Source organism: Brassica oleracea, unplaced genomic scaffold (genome assembly GCF_000695525.1).
Source record: "Brassica oleracea var. oleracea cultivar TO1000 unplaced genomic scaffold, BOL UnpScaffold00581, whole genome shotgun sequence".
Lineage (NCBI taxonomy): Eukaryota > Viridiplantae > Streptophyta > Magnoliopsida > Brassicales > Brassicaceae > Brassica > Brassica oleracea.
The window spans coordinates 121,471-134,934 of record NW_013617424.1 but is presented as its reverse complement, the minus strand read 5'-3'; the positions used below and the strand labels follow the sequence as shown (position 1 = coordinate 134,934).

General features: G+C 35.9%; 2 protein-coding genes across 2 annotated transcripts; both read right to left on the bottom strand.

Moving 5' to 3' along the window:
* Positions 1–387: 387 nt before the first annotated feature.
* On the bottom strand, positions 388–3,604 carry LOC106319747 (glycine-rich domain-containing protein 1). Its single transcript, XM_013758137.1, has 8 exons — positions 3,250–3,604; positions 2,942–3,056; positions 2,466–2,849; positions 2,100–2,378; positions 1,490–2,010; positions 1,277–1,401; positions 1,035–1,186; positions 388–950 (listed from the first exon to the last, which is right to left on the bottom strand). The coding sequence occupies exons 1-8, from the start codon at positions 3,438–3,440 to the stop codon at positions 462–464; spliced, it is 2,256 nt and encodes a 751-aa protein (XP_013613591.1). The 5' UTR covers positions 3,441–3,604; the 3' UTR covers positions 388–461.
* Positions 3,605–8,591: 4,987 nt separating this feature from the next.
* On the bottom strand, positions 8,592–12,419 carry LOC106319740. The gene is made up of 10 exons (XM_013758125.1): positions 12,382–12,419; positions 12,133–12,300; positions 11,848–12,013; positions 11,469–11,793; positions 10,678–11,408; positions 9,989–10,599; positions 9,599–9,874; positions 9,490–9,527; positions 8,827–9,202; positions 8,592–8,784 (listed from the first exon to the last, which is right to left on the bottom strand). Exons 1-10 carry the CDS (start codon positions 12,417–12,419, stop codon positions 8,592–8,594), a joined length of 2,922 nt encoding a protein of 973 aa, XP_013613579.1.
* Between the last annotated feature and the right edge of the window lie 1,045 nt (positions 12,420–13,464).

Below are 13,464 nucleotides of genomic sequence, written 5' to 3'. Positions count from 1 at the left end.
GGACAAGACATCTCTTCGCAAGAAAAAACAAGAAAGCCAAGACCACTTCGACGTCTTGAAATCTCCCAAAGCCACAAAGACAAAAGAAACAAGAAAGTAGATGCCGTCACAGCAATCTTCGATCCGAGAGCCAAGGTTCCAAACCAACAAGAGTACTCATATAAACTTTAAGGTCAATAACTTGTCAAAATCTTGTCTACGCTTTGTAAATTATAGAGTCAAAAGGTTTAAAATGTGACATATTGTTTCTCTCTCCTAGTAGGTGACCCGTTTGCCAGTTAAAACTTGCTATGTCCCATTCTCCTAAGCAACTCCTAAAATGATAACCGTTTATCTCCAGTCTAATTGTATTTTTTTTTGAAGTAAAAACAAGATGGACAAATGGGATAGAGTTGGGAAAAGCATCGTATAAGTTTTGGTTATACCAATCCGTCTGACTAAATAAAAACATGCAATTTTCTTTAAAGTCGCCCGAATATTACATGTTTGTACAAACTATCGCCACCATCAACATTAGAATAGCTCATTACTGGATATGGATATCTTGCCACTTGTGCTTTCTCCTCCATCGCCATAACCTTACCAGAGTTTCGATACCACGGCTCTAAATATGGACTAGAAGAAGATACATTTGATGATGAAGCATCGACGATAACCGATCCCCAATCCCGTTCACCAGTTGCTTCGGTTATCCTTTTCCGTACCAGCAATTTACCAACGTCTTCTCTTCTTTTCTGAGTCACGCTTCTTAGAATTGATACCGACAATAGCAAGACCAAAACCGCATCTTCGTCGGGCAAAAATTCAACTGCCTGATGCTTCCAATCGATTAAAGCTGTTGCTTTTTCTGTCGGGTTTTCTTCTGTTGATCTAACAATTGTTACAAAACCTTGGTCGTCTTCTTCACTGTCTCCTTTATACTGCATTCGCCGTCCAGTTAGTAGCCTAACCTGTAAATAAAACCCACCACCATATATATGTCATAACCAGTTTTAAAACAGCCAAAAAAAAAAAAAGAATCTTGAAATTCATACCAGCGAACCAGGTTTACTTGAACGTAAACCGAGTTCTGATATAGACCCTGACGAGTCCCACCGGATGAACAATTCGTCTCCAGATGAAAACTCCCAGGCCGCATCCCAATCCTCAACCGGTTCTTTAGGCGTCACGGTTCCTACCACCTTCACTGTACTAGACCAATAAACACACAATAACCAATAGGCTGCGATTGTTTCACACAGAGCTTCTCCTTTTTATGACATGTTACCCAACGTACCTGGAGCTTTCCCGATTGAACCCTCGACATACGACCAGGAACCTACTCGTATCTCTGTTATCCTCTCCTCTGATTTCACCGGGGATGGAACTTCACCTCCGCGTTTAAACACTCCCTTCCCGACTCTAAACCAAAACATTATTATTAATTAGAAACAAAAAGAGCGCGTTGTTCCAGGAAGAAGAAAGAAGCAAAACAACCATAGTTTATTACCGGATACGGATGACAAAACATTCACGCCCAGCATGATCAAGAACGGTTCGAGTAAGCCATCTTCCTTCTTGAGGCCTGAAGTTGTTTGTTCTTTGAATTGAATCAGATATCATAGCACCTGAATCATCCGTAACTCTATCCGGTACAAATCTCAGCAAATACGGCGCTTGAACTGGAGGAGTAACCGAAGCGAACACACTCACTTGCTTCCCTAGAAACCTACCCGACGCTAGAGAATGCGCTCTTAGCAGATCATTCCACAGAAAGGCTATCATCTCTTCCGGTTTTCTCTTTCTGAAGCAAATCCCACGACGACTACGGTCACAATGAGATTCCAAAACTACTCCTTGTGTTCCAAACTCGCAGTATATATGCCACCCCTTTTGCCACGAACCATCGCGGGAAAGATCAGTTAGTTTCTTATCAAGTTGAAGCTTCCAATGACATCTAGCAACTCTCAGACGAAGAAAACTCGACTCATTCTGCTCTGCTTTTGGATTCAGCCTTATAAATATACATAACTGCCAAAAAAAAAGAAAAAACAGAATAATCACGGATAATTTTGTATTACAGAATCTCTTACTTAGGAGGTAGGCCCCCATTAACTTACTTCTAGGACAAATCTTGGTCGGATGGACTTATACGCGGTGTTAACATCTATATCAGAAACAGGCCAATAAAACATTGTGTTGTTTCTTAGAGGAGACTCGTTCGCTATTACAGTCAATTCGCCGCCTGCTTTTACATATGGTTGATTAAAATATCTATTCCAAAGTTTTTTTGTTGTTTCAACTTCACTCTTCTCAACTGCCTCTCCATTTCGAACCACTTTCCTCATCATCTCTTCCAACACTTCACCAACATCTTCTGTATATATCGTCGGGTAGCTCTGTAAATTCACCATTCCATTCCTCCCTTTACAACTTACCAAAAACAGAACGATTTGAAACCAAGAAACTGGGAATACAAAACGGACCTGGTGAGTGAGCCACATGAGTAGTATATCTGAAGCTGGAACAAGACGAGAAATCTCGTCTTTGAACTTGTGTAGAATCAGCAAGAAACCTTTGTACCGTAACCTAGCAGCGATCAAGTAAACGGTTTCAGACATGTAAGGTGCTGAAAACTTCTCCCAGAGAAACCTCTGTTTCTCTACTTCAGTTTTGATATCTTCATTAGCTGATGAGGCAATCTCAGGAGAGTCGGCATCAACTCTGTTTTCAAAACTCTCATCTGGGTATCTCCTAATCCAGATTTTTTCGCACTGTGAAACCGCATAATCCTCGTTCTCTTCATCGTAAATCGCGGGTTTTCCTATAAGTTTTGAGAATCTCTTTTGACAGTAGTCTCTGTAACTTACCTGAGAAGGATGGAACAAAAAACTAGAGTTTCGGATAAATATAGAAACTTGGGTTTTGGAATGGTAAAAAAAAGAAAGGAAACAGAGCTTACTGGATTCAAGGAATGACAAAACCAAACCCATTCAACATCAAGAGGAGGTAGAATTATCGGAGGCTTCGAACCAACCGTTAGATCAGAAATCAACGGCATCCACAGCTCATCGTACCTTCAAGAACACAACAACAACAACAACAGTTAATGCCGATACCAATCTCAACACTACTTCTGGGGACCAGAGTATATTCTGGTCGGAAGCAAAACTTGTTTTCTTGAGATATACTATAAATAGTAAGAATAAAGAAATGAATCTTGACCATCAGATCAAAAATATCAGGAGAAAGGGAAAGGGTGTATTTCACCGTCTGATAGCTTCGGAAATGACTGGTGGGTGATGAAGCCATTGACAGTCTCCGATGGATCTTAAAAGCACGATGAGACGTCTCGCCGCCGATACAATATCAGTTCCGATTCTTACGGCATCAAGCTCTGAAATCTCGCTTAGGCTCCGTGCCGCCACGCCATCAGCGAACTCCGATCGTCCTAACGACATAAGCTCCGAGAGAGAGGGAGAGAGAGATATATCAGAGAGAGTAAGATCGACTCCAAAGACAAGACATTGGATTGGAGGTTTTTGTCGAATGAAGAGCAAGAGAATGAATGGCGTCTAGAGAGAAAGAGACGTGAAAGTAGAGTCCAAGAGTGATCAACAATTATTATTTGTTATATTTTATATATAAAAATAAAAACGAATCATGTAGAGGCACACACCACCAAATGCAGATGACAACCATACATAAAAATAATATCATAGTTAAATATAAAAGTTGGTGAGTTATGCTTTCTAGGTATTACCAACTAGTCATACTTCGTTTAATACAAGAGAACATTAGATTTAAACCCGCATATACGTGCATGTATATTTTAAAAATAATATTTAAACTATAAAATAAGTTAAAAGATGTATATTTAATATCAATTTTAATTATATAATATTATTTTTAAATTTTTAATATTTGTTGAAATTGTAAAATGCAACATCATATTAACAGTTTAATTTTAAACATAAGTTTTATATAAGTTATTACAAATTTTGTAAATTTTTTGTTAAAATTTTTTTATTTTCGAAATATTTGTACGTGACCAAATTAAATTATTTAATATTATCTTTTAAAAATATTATTTTATTTAATATATTATATTTCAGTTTGCTTTTTTTATTTTTACTACAAAAATCGAACATAAAATGTTACAACCAATAAATTATTATTTATTTTGTTTTATAAAAAAGTTAATATGATAATTTCAAAAAGAATTGGGATATACGATTCAGTTTTAAAATTAATTACTGAAATATATATATAATTTGGTCCAGATTAAATATGATAAATAATAAAAATAATAGCATAATGGAAATATATTTAGTTTTTCTGAAGAATATTATTATATAGATGTATATTTTTTATTTGTTTCTGTTAGGAAAAAATTATATATGAGTAAATTTAGGATATTTAGTTAAATTTTTAATCAATGGTCTAACATAGACTTTTTTTATGGTAGATAAAAAATATGACCATAAATTAATAGATAAGATTATACTAAAAACACTTTTATAGTTTATTGTTACATCATAGAGCATTTTTTTCTACTATGGTAGTTTTTCTTAACTAAGCAAACTTCCTAATTGTAAACTAACTAATTAAGCTTGTTAGTAAGTGTCCATTAAGCAAACTAAATTTATCATCTACTTTTTAATTAGCAGACAAAATAAAGTCGTTCTCAGGATGTTTATTTTTTGTCTTCTTCGTCATATGTTCACTATTGTGTTTAGGGAAGTTTACTAGAATAACTCAAATTAGTTTAGAAATTATAAGAATAACTTTTAAAAATTTAAAATTACCAAAAATATTTCATGGTCGAAAATACCTTCAACTATAATTATGATCAAAAAGTAATATTACATCACTGTCATTTAAAATTATTAAAAAAAATTCATACGGCAGATTTACCTAACAAAAAAAATAAATCTATTGGAATATAAATATGTTAAATTAATCTGATGTAAAATTTATATTTGCCATGTATTTGGTGGAAAACTTTTCTGTTACGACATATGTTTTTAAGATGGCAGATTTGTGTGGCCGATTTAAGATTGTCGATAGATTTATATATTTTAGTCTGTCATATATAGTAATTTGTTGAAGTCATCAGTTTTTTTTTCCGAAGTAGTCAGAGTTTTGAGACATATATATTTATCGATAATAGACATAAATTTTTATGATAGATATATTTACCCGATTTAAATTTGCAATCGACTTTTGTATTCATTTGGTGGCAGATTTTTGTAATTGTTGTCTTTGGCGGCAAACTTTTTAAATAAATTTTAATTACTAGAGTGGAACACAATTAGAATTTTTGGCTAAATTCAAATAAAATCTGATTTAATCTAAATTGGATCCCGGTTTAGATTTATTGAATTCGGTTTTAACTAATTTTGAAATTTGTTGTAGAGTTATTTTCGGTTTAAATTAATTTAAACCAATTTGGAACCTTGGTTTAAGCTAAGAGATTACAACCATGTTTTCTCAATCTAGCTTCAGGCTTTGGTCATAATATTTCATTTAGGTTGGTGCTACATTCAGTGGTAAACTCTTTGGTGTTGCATTACTTTTGCACTTTGGTCTTTGGTTCTTTTCATTTACTTTTACAGTTTGATCATTAGTTTCTGATCGGCATAATACGTTTTGTGATCAATCATTATCAAGAAAACGTTTTAGTTTGAAACAATATTATGTAAAGCTTTATCAACATTATCTAGCCTTTGTGTATCTTTTAACTAATCAAGCTGCTATATCTTACGAATTATAATCGATCAATGCAACCAGTAAATCATACTACTACTATTACAAGTACTAAAATAAAATCATCCAAGTTATACATAATCCGACTAGTGATATTACGTGTATACGCACACCAATTAACTTAATGTGCACACTACCACAATCGAATGGTATGTCGATATAGCACTTTAGGATCGAATCCACAGAGACCAACGGTTACACTTTATCTTTATGGGACAAATATTAAGCTAAAACAATAAGGGGGGTTTCAAGATTAGGGTATCATGACAAGAAAGTTACAAGTTGATTTTAAGTTTTTCAAATTAAAGAGAATACTAGCCAAGGTGGTTTGATCGGGTGTTAAACAAATGTGAGCCAAACAATTATTCAAGTTCAATGTAGCACTAGTCTAGAACTCGGATCACTTAAGATAGATCAGCCCACTGTTGTGGTGCTTCACCTTTTGTCAATCGATCTCAGTACCTAAAATTTCGTTTGGACTGAGACGCGATTGCAAACATTAAGATCAAGTCCGATCTGTTCACAAAACACCCTAACATCTACTTTTTATGGTTAGGGATGCAAAGCTCATTCATATCATGTCAAGCTATCTACTACACAGTTAATGAGTATAATAAACCTAAGTTCAGGCATTAAGCTATCAGAATAATGCAAGCAAAAAAAAGATATATGAATGAAGACAATCGAATGATTAACTTATGTATGTTCAGCTCACGGATCTAACACCCAAACACCCTAGACTAAGCAAGCAGACACCAGAGGCATGACACCAGAGACTGAAAACATCAAATTTGAATAATACTGCATGTAAATAACATATATAAAAAGAGGGTTCAGGGTAATCTTCTCTAGACGAGAGACTCCCTTTACAAGGTAGTAAATCCAACAATGAAAACTCTAGAATCTGGTTTCTCTGTGAAAAATAGCGTAGAAAAATATAGAGAAAGAGAAAAAGAAGATATATGGAGGCCACAGGCGGCTGGAGGAGAAAATAGGAAGATTAAGGTAAATCCCGAAATAACTTGTAGTTTCCTTAAAATCTTTTCCGCAGTAACATGCACTCGGTTTGCTCCACTCGATCGGAAACAGTCACTTCAGATTGTTCTGCATGAAAATCACCAAATTGCACTGTTTTCTGCCTCTTTTGTTCCAACTAGTCCATCTCCTATTCAGTACAACTCCAGACCTGTAATGACTCGAAAAAGACTAGGAAGACTCAAAAAAGACTCAAAAACCAATTAGAAAACATATATACAAGATGTCAAAAACACCATATATCAACAATTACTGAAATAAATCATCCAAGTTCCACGTCCTACAACATTTAAATGATCATAATCCAACTGACATCAACCAGTAAATCATCCTTACGCATCAACCTCTGCCACCTCTTCATAGATCTCGGCTGCCAACTTCATTATTTGTGCCGGTATGATCGTATCACTTAAGCCATGAAAAGTACATCCAAGATCCAAACATTCAATGTACTTCAAAGAGTACACACCACAATCTCCCGGGTCATCGTTCCAGGGGACATTCCTGGGCCTACGTAAGGAGAACTGCTGCTAAGACTTCTTTCCCGATTTTGGAGGTAGCATCTTATTAAGCATCAGTGGAATCATTTTCGTGAATGGCACGCAGTCCTCCAGCAGCTGCTTATGATCCTTCACCACATTCAAGATACTATCATATACATAGATTGTCGCCTTATGTAAATCAATGTGTAGAGCAACCCAGTGGTCTCCATTAATATGGTGGCGGAGGAACAAGCTGTCGACATCTTCAACAAACCTATCATCACTCGCTTCTCCCGAGACCAATTTCTGAAAATAGGTAAAATGGCTTGTAGCTCTTTCAATGTAGGTCCTTCTGAAGTCGGAACGTTCATCTCCAGCCAAAACATTTCATGCTCTCCACATCCCAAATCTCATCCTTGTCGAAAGGATCACAATTTAGTCCTGTAAAATCTCTCCAAACTCATGCAGAGAGAACCGCAGCGGCATACAATCTATCAAGGACCACATCTCATGACTGCTCTCGTTGGCCAATTGATTGGCGAGAAAATGGTGAACGCAAGAAGCTGACCAAGTGTATTCCAACTCTTTCAGCTTCACAATCACTCGAACATCTGTTCAAGTCAGACGAACATCATCCCCAACAGCTTCTAGCACCGTTTTAATGTTGGCCAAGAAACAACTATGGTTCATGCTCCTATTCTGAATTTGGGTTTTGCAAACATCATACAGACGACGAGGATACTTTCGTTCACCCAAAGAAGAAGCCATACCTGAAAAAAAAAATTGGAAACAAAGAAATGAAACCAACACTTGATGTTTTAATTTTCACTCGATGTAAAAAGTACTATCACCACTACAGGAAATGTGGGTATTAATAGCTGGCGATAAACGCTATTAGTCAATTTTAATAGTGTTTCCTAAAACGCTCTCACAACTCCCGTTATCGTATGTCCGACCCTTTTGATAGCGGATCTATTGTATGTTATAGTTAAGTTAATAATGATAGCGTTATTATCTATGCAATTGTTAATAGTTATAATAACGTGATATAAATGTTATTAAATCCCATCAATCTGATTTTACCTATAGCAGTTTGTTATACATAGATAGCAAATGCTTCATGTTATTAAATTGTTTAAAATTATCCGAATATTTAATTAAATATAATTACGAATGGATTTTATTTTTTAAAATTATTATTTATTTCAAATATTTGTAATAAAAACAATAAATCATATTATAAAAACTAAAAACTCTTCAAATGTTTAAAAGCCCATAATACATTTCCTTGTTTACACAAACCATCAACACCTATCAAACACACTATCAATCTACCACTAACAATCCTTCACTATCATCCCTAACATAAACACTATCATCATCAGAAGCTTCACCACCCAGATCATCGACTTCTTGGACAGGCAAAGGTGCAGCACCTAAATCCTCTTCTGTTTCCAACTCATGATAGCCTCTAGGTGGTGCTCTCATAAAAACATACCAATTAGAATTATCATCTTCCCTAGAGTAGAAAACCTATTTTGCTTGAGAGGGCAAAATGAACGGATCTTTCAGATAAGATGCTTGGTTCTTAACAAGAGTGAAACCATCTTCTTCCTTCACACCATGCCCTGTGTCCGCCCAATTGCATCTAAACAACAGTACTTTGAACATGTGATAGTCCAAAAGTAAAATCTTCTTTATCACTCCATAATATGTAAGCGTGTCAGCAACTTGTCTCATATCTCGAGCACTTGATCTACACATGCTAAATGCTTCATAAGTTACTTCACTGTTTTGAGTCTTCCGCTTAACTGCATCCGAATGAAACCGCTGGCCCTTGATGATAAATCCTTTATGTGCTAAAGCAACATTTCTTGGTCCAAATGCCAACCACCTTATCTCATTCGAATGACTATATTTGTTGAGTCTGAATGTACCTGCCGCATGAAATCAGAACATGATCATCAAGCTAAAGTACTTCATGATAATCACAACATAATCATGAAGCTAACAATCTATACCAAACAATCAGTCATCAAGCTACAAGCTAAGTAGTACTCATCAAAATACAAGCTAAGCAGTACTCATCGGGACATCTTCATCAATCTAACAAGCTGTATAAAAAATAATCAAGAAAAAGAGTTTGACTTGGAAACCTTTTTTTTTACCCATTGTGCAAATTGTTCAGTATGATTTTTCCACAACAAAGTTTCATTTCTAGCACATCGAGCATCATTAGCCTGTAATTCTTCCAAATGCATCCTGAGTTTACATTAAACAATAGTTTAGAAAAAGAAATTATAATTATAAGTAGATGAAACAGAAAGGGTAACCTTTTACTAACCAAATAGATCCATAGTGTCATGTTCATTAGCACATAGTGATGAGCAATGTCTGTATCTTTATCTAAAAGGGTAACCTCTACTCCCTTCTGCAGAGGTCGACCTTCAACCACGACTTTATCAGCCTCGATATCTTCATTACGATTAACTGCTTCTTGAACTGGTACTGAATCTTTAAGGAACTCTAAACAAAATGCAACGCATTCTCCAGCTAAATACCCCCTCAGCCATACATGCTTCTGGCCTTGCATAATTCTTAACAAATGCCTTTAGTGTTTTCATGTATAACTCAGTCAAGCAATATGAATATTAGTTTCGACATCATTGCAGGACGCACAAAAATTGAAGCAAATGAGTACATCAAACATTTCAAATGGATACATCCAGCGGAAGTGAACTGGTCCTCCCAAGCGTGCCTCTTTTGATAGATGTATTGGAAGGTGGAACAGGATATCAAAAAGGGATGGACGGAAGAAGCGCTCCAGCTGACACATTGTTTCCACGAACTCTGTCTCCATTGATATAAGTTTCTCCGGGTCAATGATGCGTTGACACAACCTGTTGAAGTAACTGCATAATTTGTTAATGGAAATCCTAGGACCCCTATGTAACAACCCTCTTAATGCAGCTGGTAACAAGTTCTGTACTAGCACGTGATGATCATGCGACTTTAAACTACCTATATTTGGAGGGTTAACTGAAACACTATTCACAATATTACCACAATAACCATCAGGACCTCTAAACTTAGATAACCTTTGCAGGAAAATGGTTTTCTCTTTCTTGGATAACCAATACGCTGCTGGAGGTAAGTATGTTTTCGAACCCCTAATCTCTGTGTGCAAGTGACCTCTGATTCCAATATCTTCTAAGTCTTTTCTTGCCTTCAAACCATCTTTTGACTTTGAACTTTGCATCAAGATAGACAATATAGCATCCGACACATTCTTTTCAACGTGCATAACGTCAATATTGTGACGAACCGGCATATCCTAACACATTAAACAAGAAACTGTTAGGCATATTCATATACAACAATCAGAGAATAAAGTTCAGTTACTCTGCTTTACCTTCCAGTAAGGTAGTTCAAAGAATATTGATCTCTTCTTCCACCGCCAGAGATCATTTGATTCCTCACACTCTTCTTCTTGAACCATCTCATCATCTTCCAACTCTGATCTTTTTCTTTTACTTTTCTTATCTAGAGGTCTTCCAAAATCATTCCTAAAAGCTTGTAGTGTCTCATATATTTCAGCCCCAGTTTGTATCCTATTGGCATTCCCTTCCTCAACAGTGTTGTCAAACCAAGCTTTTTTATATCTGTAACGATGGCCAGGCGGTAGTCTCCTTCTATTTCCCATATAGACAAACTTACGGCTGAACTTAAGCCACCTAGAAGGTGTATCCTTTCCACATACATTGCAGGCTTGTTTCCCCTTCACTTTACATCCAGACAATGTTCCTAAGCCTGGATAGTCACTGATACTCCAAAGCAGCAAGGCTCTAAGTGTGAAATTCTCCTTCGCAAATGAGTCATAGACTTCAATACCCTCAGCCCAAAAATCTTTCAAATCGTCTATCAATGGTGCTAAGTAAACATCTATGTTATTACCAGGAGCTGTTGGACCAGGGATCAACAAAGTCAACATTATATTCTCAGCCTTCATACACATAGTTGGAGGCGTGTTGTAGTTCACTAACAACACTGGCCATGTGCTGTGATTGATGTTTTGCATGGAGAAAGGGTTCATCCCATCTGTAGAAATTCCAAGTCGAAGATTCCTTGGTTCAGCAGTAAAGTCTGGTCATTTATCATTCACTTGTGCCCAAGAGATAGAATCAACGGGGTGTCGCATTGTACCATCTTCAGTGGCATTGGTATAGTGCCAACGCAGATCTTCAGCCATCCTTTTTGATCTAAACATCCTCCTAAGTATGTCCTTGATTGGAAAATATCTAAGGACCTTAGCTGGAATCCCAACCTTTAACTCATTGTTGTTCTTATCCTTCTCCCATCTCGAAACTTTGCATCTTGGACAGCTTTCTAGCTTCTCAAACTCCTTCCTATAGGGTATGCAATCATTCTTGCAAGCATGAATATTGTCGTAGCCGAAACCAAATATCTTCAAAAATTTCTTGATTGCATCCATACTCATCGGAAGAACATTGTCTTCAGGTAGCATGTCCTGAAGCAAAACCAACAACTAATCAAAGTAGTTCTCAGACACACCACTTTTAACCTTGAATCTGTAAAGTCCCATGATTGCTGAAACCTTTGTGTGTTTGATACAATCCGAGTCCAATGGCGTTTCAGCGTCTCTTAACTTTTTCCGAAATTCAGTTTCCTCTGCTGCTTCATCATCATCATTTGTCTCCACCGCATTGTCATTCGTCTGATTCGGCCACCTTCATCCATAGAGAATGCTGTCTTAAACAAATCAAATGCCTCTGTTTCATATTGAAGACCACTGTCTTGTGTAGATTATCTTGTCTCGCCATGAATACTCCAACAAGAGCTCTTATACTTCTTATCCATACCCCTAATCACTAGATGCTCGACTATTTTATTGAGTAACTGATGGCATAAATTGCGGCAGTCTCTACAAGGGTATAGCATTTCAGACAGGTTTCCCAATCTTCTTGCTGATGAATTCACGAAATTAATTGCTCCTTCTGAGTACTCGTGACTATTCCTACATGGCAAATCAGACAAAACAAGTTAGCTTTCTTTCAATTGGTGAATACAGGTGAGCTCGAGAGATTTTAGGTTATACCTTGGCAGCCAAATCCATGTCTTATCCATATGCTTCATTTCAATCGGCGAATGGAAGTAAGATTCATTGTGAAACGAGATGCTCGAATCAAAGCTCGCGAGACATAACACGATTTGTTCTAAAAGAAAACACGAATTGGTCTGAGTTGTGTTCTGAATTTTTGGCCGCGAAATGAAACAGAAAAATGAACGGGTCTTATCAAAGTTAGGGAGACAAATCAAACGGTCTAGGATTAATCAGTCTTCAATCTTAGAGGTTACTCCTCATTGGCTCAGAACAAGAACGGCTCAGATCAAAGCTCACGAGGCAAATCAAAGTTGGCAAGTCACATCCATCGGTGTATAACTCGCCACGTCTGTAATCTCGGAGGTTGCTCCTCATTGGCTTAGAGTATTAATTTCGTTTTAAATGCGAAAATTACAATATAAAATAGGTTATTGAGCTAAAAAATATAAATTAAATCTTAAAAATTTAAATATCTGAATTCCAATTTTTCAAATATTGTTTCTTATAAATATAATTTTTTTATATGAGTTTTTATAAAATCCAAGAATCTAACTTATATGTATATAAACACTAAGACTTAGTGTATGTACAAAGGCTTTAGGGTTTAGGGATTTAACAAATGAGTTTTTATAAAACTATCAACAAATGAGTTTTATGAAATCAAGATTACAGTATCATATCTTATAATTACAAAAATCCGTAATCAAGAACAATTATCACAAAGATTTGGGATCAAAGACTTTAGGTTTAGGGTTTTAAATTTAGGGTATAGGGTTTTAATTTTTTAAGTTTATGGTCTAACTTATCTTACAACTTGTTGTTTTAAAGTTTAAACTTTTGGGATTTATTACACAATATTTTACTACACATAAACCTTCATAATATTACACATAATATTTGTTTTTTTGTCTGTGAACTTACACATAATATTACACATAACATAAGTTCGAACTAGAAATACATAACGGACAATTTAATACATTGTTCCAGAGCATATATAAGTTATAACACCAACTTGACATTGTTTCACACAAACTTGAGTTTATCATTTAGCCATGCCACAACTAAACCTATTGC